This window comes from Saccostrea cucullata, unplaced genomic scaffold (genome assembly GCF_032062105.1).
Source record: "Saccostrea cucullata isolate Sc308-1 unplaced genomic scaffold, CSIRO_AGI_Scuc_v1 ctg5776, whole genome shotgun sequence".
NCBI lineage: Eukaryota > Metazoa > Mollusca > Bivalvia > Ostreida > Ostreidae > Saccostrea > Saccostrea cuccullata.
Window position 1 is genome coordinate 34,953 of NW_026936326.1, and position 7,573 is coordinate 42,525.

The window sequence follows — 7,573 nt, forward strand, 5'->3', positions numbered from 1 at the left end:
CAATTATTTGGCATTCCTCCTGATCTCGACAAAATGGAAGATCAAATGTCCGTTTTAAATACAAGCTTTGACATTGTGGAAGCTCTTGTGTCTCTTTGTCCTAAGTCATAACCAGCAGAAATAATAAACGCATAATACATGTAATGAAATCCACCACACTCCGTACCTGATATTGAAAATATCACTAATATATAAAACATGAATTGGAAAATTCACAAGTTTCTACTTGACATAAAGTAATAATCAAACAATTATTGAAACACATATTTCAAACAATTCTGTTTGTCCAGAAAGGTATAGTCTCAGTCCTTGTGAATCCAAAGAACCAGTTCTGATATTGGCCTTGTGTAAGTCGTGGATATGTCGTCCTTTATTATTCTCACCTCCACTTTACGCACTTTGTCGTCAGCACTTTTGATTTCGTTAGTTATGATTCCAAGCGGCCACTCGCACCTTGCATTGCTTGAGTCTTTCACAAGAACAACGTCTCCAACACAGAGATCAGGTAAGATATTTTGCCATTTACGCCTAATTTGGAGTGTCTGTAGGTATTCCTTTTTCCAGCGATATCCCAGAAAATATTAGCAAGATGTTGGAAACAGTGCCACTGGGATTTATACATATCCTTGATGCTGAATGGTATAAAATTTGTCGGAATGTTGTAAGTTTTCTGAGTCAGCAACATGTTTGGGCTGAGAATCATAGGAGCTTCTGGATCTGAGGACACTGGGACTGTCGGCCTGGAATTGACGATGGCACATACTTCGGCCATATGGGTTGTCAATACTTCATGAGTAAGATGTTTTGAATGCAAGTCCATGAGCATTGAGTCCAGTATCCTACGAGCAATCCCAATCATACGCTCCCACACTCCACCCATGTGGGAGGAATGTGGGGGATTGAAGATCCAAGTCACCTTCTGGTCTAACAGAAATTCCCGAACAGGTTTATCTTCCACGTTTATAACCTTGACGTCTAAATCATCAATTGCTCCAACGAAATTAGATCCACGATCAGATCGGATTTCTTTTACATTTCCTCTGAGAGAAATAAATCTTCTCAAGCAGTTGATGAAAGAAGAGGATGAAAGTTCTTCAATCACTTCTATATGAATGGCTCTTTTGTATAAGCAAGTGAAAAGTACGGACCATCGCTTGCTGTTCGACACTCCACCTCTCGTTCTGCGAGTCGCAATTGTCCATGGACCAAAGGTATCTAACCCAATGTAGGTGAAAGAAGGGCATGGTTGAATTTGGTCTGCTGGTAAGTCGGACATCAGTTGACTCTGGTATTTTCCACGTAGTCGACGGTACTTTACACACTTGTGTAGCAGTGAGGATATTAAGCGCTTCTCTCCAATAATCCAGAATCCTGCCGATTGCAGTGCCCCAGCTGTGAAATGTCTCCCTTGATGTTTTACCATTGCGTGAAAAGGATTAATAAGACAGCTGCATGATGATTCTTCGGAATGATAAGTGGATATCTCTCATAAACACTAAGGTATCCTCTCTTCAGTCTACCTCCTACACGCAGCAACCCGTTTTGATCAATAACTGGGTTAAAAGACGTGAGGCTACTACTTCTGGGCAATGGCCTTTGTGATTGCAAGCACATAATCTCCTGCGCGAAAACCTCCTGCTGGACCATGCGTATGATGAGGTCTTCAGATGAAAGTGAGTCGTTTGAGACTGTAAGATCCTTCGGAGAGTGATACCTCCTAGATAGTGCTTTCAATCTGTCTATGGATCTAACCAATACTTTCCAAGTAGAGAATCTCTCCAGCCTATGAGTTATGTGAAATGCCTCAAGTTGATCGCTTTTGTCGTCAATAGTTGTTTTTAGAGTTTCAACTTTTTTAGTCTTGCGGATTTCAGCGTCATTCTCAGGATCACAGAAATGATGTTCTGTATTGAGGTTATCTTCAATTGGTTCTCTGAGTTGAGGAGGTCTTGAGATCCACCTGTCGTTGATAATGTGTTCAGCAGTCATGTTCCTTGTGACGGAAACTGCTGGATTATGTTTAGTTGAAATATACTGCCATTGGTCATGTGTTGTTGACCTTCTGATTCGTTCGATCCGGTTTTCTACATACTTATAGAATCACCTGCTTTGGTTATGTATATCACCCAGAACAACGAGACTGTCGATGTAACAAGAGGCCCATGGGCAACATCAATCACCTGAGAAGCTTTGACCATTCTGTTCTTTACCAGATTTCCCCCTTGTAATACATAATACATCCCCACTCTATCCTACTGATCATAATTTAGAGAATTTAAAATCTACACTACCCCAGGATCCTTCCATGTGCACATAAGTGTCAGCTTTTCTGGCCCAGTGGTTCTTGAGAAGAAAATTTTCAAAGATTTTTCCTGTATATTTCTATGTAAAACTTTGATTACAAATTGTGGCCCCGCCCTTCCCCCGGGGGTCATGATTTGAACAATTTAGAATCTATACTACCCCAGGATGCTTCTACATAAGTTTCAGCTTTTCTGGCCCAGTGGTTCTTGAGAAGATTTTCAAAGATTTTTCCTTTATATTTGTATGTTAAACTTTGATTCCCCATTATGGCCCCGCCCTTCCCCCGGGGGTCATGATTTTACAATTTAGAATCTACACTACCCCAGAATGCTTCCACATAAGTTTCAGCTTTTCTGGCCCAGTGGTTCTTGAGAAGAAGATTTCAAAGATTTTTCCTATATATTTCTATGTAAAACTTTGATTCCCCATTGTGGCCCCGCCCTTCCCCCGGGGGTCATGATTTTTACAATTTAGAATCTAAACTACCCTAGGATACTTCCACATAAGTTTCAGCTTTTCTGACCCATTGGTTCTTGAGAAGATTTTTTATGACCCCACCCAATTTTTGACTTTTCTTGATTATCTCCCCTTGTGAGGGGACTTGGCCCTTTATTTTAACAATTTGAATTTTCCGTCACCCAAGGATGGTTTGTACCAAGTTTGGTCAAAATTGGCCCAGTGGTTCTTGAGAAGAAGTCGAAAATGTGAAAAGTTTACAGACGGACAGACAGACAGACAGACGGACGGACGACGGACAAAATGTGATCAGAAAAGCTCACTTGAGCCTTCGGCTCAGGTGAGCTAAAAACGCAAAGAGTTAAAGCTCATGCCAAGTTCTTCACTGATGATATCATATATCTGGACAGACATCACAGCCCCACAGAGTTCCAAGCGTGGAACAGAATGTACTTTCATTGGTGCGAGCTTACACTTTCCCAAAATAAATCCCACATGAATGTTGTTTGACACTTCGACTGTACGTAAGTAGGCCACTGAAGCTATGGCTGTTTCCGAGGCGTCTGAGAAAATATGGAGCTCTGTGGACAATGTCTCTTGTAGAGAGATGGGCGCATATGTTCTTGGAATGTGCACATCTTCTAGGAATTTCAATAGTCTTTCCAATTAGACCATCTGTCCAATAGACGAGGAGATAAGGGGTCGTCCCAATTGTTTGAACCTCTTAATGAATCTCTCATCAAGACTTTTCCAGAGACTACAACTGGCGCAACGAATCCAATGGGGTCAAGTATCCCGTTAATTGTCGACAATAGTCCTCGCTTACTGAAGGGCCGTTCTCCAACTGATAAACAGTAAGTGAATAAGTCCGATTTAAGCTCCCAGTTCAATCCTAAGCTCCTTAACATAGGAAGTTCGTCAACACTCAAATCGATATCACTGAAGTCTTTTGCCCTGTCCTCAGGTGGATAGCCTGCTTGTCGTTTGATGTCTTATGTAAACGCAGATTACCACCCGCCTTAAGAACAGCTTGTCTTCATTTAAGCAGGTCTATTGCTTCATCAGCAGTTGGGAGAGAAATCAACCCGTCATCGACATAAAAGTTTCGACTTACAAAGTCTGTCACATCAGGTCCAAAAATATCCTCTTTGGCACAGGCAGCCTTCCGGAGGCAATACACAGCAAAGGCTGGTGAAGGAGAATTACCAAAAACGTGAACTCGCATTCGGAACTCTATCAATGGATTGTTTATGTCATTGTATTTGTACCAGAAAAAGCGGAGGAAGTTCCTGTGTCTCTCTTCAACTTGAAAACAGTGAAACATAGACTCAATGTCTGCTGTTACAGCTATAGGTTCTTTCCGGAAACGCAAGAGTACAACGAGAGGTTTGTTGTTCAAATCTGGACCATAAAGAAGTACATCATTCAGGGAAATGTTCTGAAACTTGACATAGGAGTCAAACACAGCTCTGATTTGCGATGGCTTTTTAGGGTGGTATACCCCGAATATGGGTAGATACCAACACTCTTCTTTTTCTTTAAGAGGGGGTGCGATTTCTGCATGGTTGTTGTCGAATATCTTTTTCATGAAGGACATGAAATGCTCTTGTTTCGTTGGGTCCTTTCGGAGACTGATATCCAGATTTTGTGCTCGCTTGAGTGCGTACAAACTGTTGTTTGGTAGTGGTTGTCGCTTTTCTCTAAATGGTAATGGCGCTTCCCAATTACTTTCAACACTAATATGAACATCTTGATCCATAGTTCTGATGAAGTCCTTATCGTCTACCGAGAGACCAACTGTTTCATCATCCTTACGTTTCATAAAAATAGAAGAATCCAGATCTTGAGAATAGTGACTAGTATCTTTATTGTGGACTTCTATGTGTATGTCATTGGGACATGGTTGAAACATGGATGTCCTCCCGTTAGGAAGCAAGTAAGTTTTATTCACTACGACAGAGTTTGGACGATGAACTTTGTTTAAACATGATTCACCTACTATCACCCAACCTAAGGTAAGTCTCTGCGCAAAGGGTGAATTTCTGGGACCTGTTTGCTGTTCTGCTACGTGGTGTGCTTCTGGAGTATCACGGCCAATCAAGGTGAGAATCGGAACATTTTTATCAACTTCAGGTATGTCGTCTGCGATGTCCTGAAGGTGAGTATATGATCTTGCCACGTCTGGTGTAGGTATTTCATTCCGGATATCTGAGATGTGGTTACATTCAATGACAATGGGTATGTCAACTGATGACGATCCATCTAGAGATGAAACAGTAAGATTCCGTGCTTGTCTGCCTAGCATGTCAGTAACTCCAGCACAGGAAGTTAACTGATAGTCAGTCATTTCACTTTCAATATCGAGCTGATCGAACACTTCTGACTTTACTAGACTGTGCTCTGTTCTGTTGCTTTGGTCGTCTATTATTGCGTATGCCTTTAGTGTCTTATTTGGATTGTGAGTTTGGTGCAAGTTTACCAGAACTACCTTAGCACACGACTTCCTTGAGAATCCATCTCTGCATATCTGAGTGTGCATGCTGATGTCGTGGAATTATCACCCGTCTTCTCCCCACCATGACAAACTGTGCGTGTTCCGATGTGAAGAGCTAATGGATGAGAGTGGCTTCCACACTGAGTACAATGAATCTGAGCTGTACATTCTTTAGACTTGTGTTCATCAGAATTACAACATTTGAAACAAATCTTGTTCTCATGCAAAAAACGTTTACGTTCCTCAAATGACTTGTCTCTGAAACCACGACAGTCATTCAGACTATGATTAGCTTTGTGAAGGGGATACACTGTACTGGTTGACTTCACATTTTTTGAGTTCTGTGTCACTCCAGTTTTCTTTGTGGCAATCCATTGTTTCACTTGATTGTTTCGCTGACCAACCTTTTCTTTCACTGTGTAAGAATTTGTTGCATTCTCAGTGGTGATGAATCCAGGGTCGTTTCTCATTTTGCTGATGTCTTTCATGAATGAGACGAAACAAGAGAATGGCGGGAAAACAACAGCATGTTGTTGTTTGTGCTTGTTTGCATGAGTAGTCCATTTCTCCTGAATGTTGTGTGGAAGCTTACACAGTATGGGTGCCATACCAGAAGAAGAATTGAAGTGGCTTAACAGACATCTGTACTTCGGACTTGACATCAGCGACTTAATCTCAAAAAGTAAGTCTACCAAGTCATATAATTTCACATTGTCTCTGTTAGTGAGTTTAGGGAAAGAAGACAATTTTGACATCATCACGGATTCTAGCAGTTCAGGACTACCACATCGTTCGTTTAGACGTTCCCAGATTCTCTTAAGGCCTTCTGACGGATTTGGCACATTTGCTGACCTGATGCTTGTGGCGTATTTTGAGTATCTTGAGAAAATCGAGGGAATAGGAAAATCACTGAATATGAATAAATTCTTCAAAATATTGAAATTCATGATATTCAAATATAAGATATGATAAGAAGAACATGAACTACAGAGTTTCATCCTATAAAATAAATCGAAAACAGCTCCAGTGAAAAGTAATGTGTTGACAACATCACCGACCGTAAATCATCTGTATGCCATTTTTCACTATAAAACTTGCTGTAGTAACATTCATGTTACTTAAACAATATAATAATATCGATAAATGGTAAATACATACATTGTTCTGGCATACAAGTTCCAAAACGGAAAGTTCCGAACGTGGTGCTTCCACGTGTTTACTTATAACAAAGGGAGGTAATTCTATTTAAGAACTATGAAGCGCAATACACGTAATGAAATCCACAACAATGAGTGAGTGGTGAGTGAGAGTGTACGAGTGTGTGAGTGGTCAAACAGGTTTTTCTCTGCCCCCTGCATATTCGCTCTTACTAATTCTCGAGATCTCCAACTTAAGACTTTGATGAGAGAAGAGACTCTGTTATAACGCACTTTGAAAAATTACGCGCACTTTGAAAAAAAATTTCAAAGTGCGTTAAATTTGGGACCAAATCAACGCACTTTGATAAAATAAAATATCTTTTCAATGTGCGTTAATACCGATTATATTAACGCACTTTAAAAAAAATGTGTACGGTCGATATTCTTATAATCTTAGGAATGATAACTAACTGAACATGTTGGATAAATTTTTGGTAAAAATTTTAAGGTTGCTTCAGGATGTGAAAGTGAGCTATTTTAATTTTTCCTTAATTTGAAAATTCTTCCTCTCTTAAATGTTTTACTGTACTTATTTCTTTCCAGTTTGCATGCATTTTATGTAAGTTAAAATTTATTGAAAGTTTTCAACCAGTTATGCAAATACGTATTTGGATGTAGCATATATGGGCGTCGGTACCGGGAGTGGGGCTTAGGCACACAAATGCTTTGCAAAGATACTGTAAATCATTTGTTATTCGCGAGAACTTTGTTTTCGTGTAATTACGCGAGACAGTGTGCTCGCGAAAATTTAATTCTCGCGTATAATAGCATTCCTTATGATTATATCCGCGAAAATTTAGTGATCTACAGTAAACATAATATAGGCACTGAAAATTGGGCTTACCTTTTGGGGGGGGGGCGTTCAGTTTGCAACCGACGGCAATATGTGTCTGGAAAAAAAATCGTTGGTATTAGAGATTTTCTACTCGTCTTCTCCTTGTTCTATATGAGGTTAAATAAATATACGTGTATTAAAAAGTTTTTCGAAAGATATGATTACTTACAAATTGATTCTCTCAATAACTAAAATCTAAGTCTAAAATTTTTGTTATATGTAAATTTTTTTCAAAGTGCGTTAACTTTCTCCAAGACAAAAATGTTAATGTACACTCTTAACGCA

At 39.8% G+C, this 7,573-nt stretch overlaps 2 protein-coding genes across 2 annotated transcripts; both read right to left on the reverse strand.

The window, feature by feature from the left end:
- Positions 1 to 472: 472 nt before the first annotated feature.
- LOC134245360 (uncharacterized) lies at positions 473 to 1,989 on the reverse strand. Its single transcript, XM_062727651.1, has 2 exons — positions 1,521 to 1,989; positions 473 to 1,392 (listed from the first exon to the last, which is right to left on the reverse strand). The coding sequence occupies exons 1-2, from the start codon at positions 1,987 to 1,989 to the stop codon at positions 473 to 475; spliced, it is 1,389 nt and encodes a 462-aa protein (XP_062583635.1).
- Positions 1,990 to 3,796: 1,807 nt separating this feature from the next.
- Positions 3,797 to 5,107, reverse strand: LOC134245361 (uncharacterized). Its single transcript, XM_062727652.1, has one exon. The coding sequence runs from the start codon at positions 5,105 to 5,107 to the stop codon at positions 3,797 to 3,799; it is 1,311 nt and encodes a 436-aa protein (XP_062583636.1).
- Between the last annotated feature and the right edge of the window lie 2,466 nt (positions 5,108 to 7,573).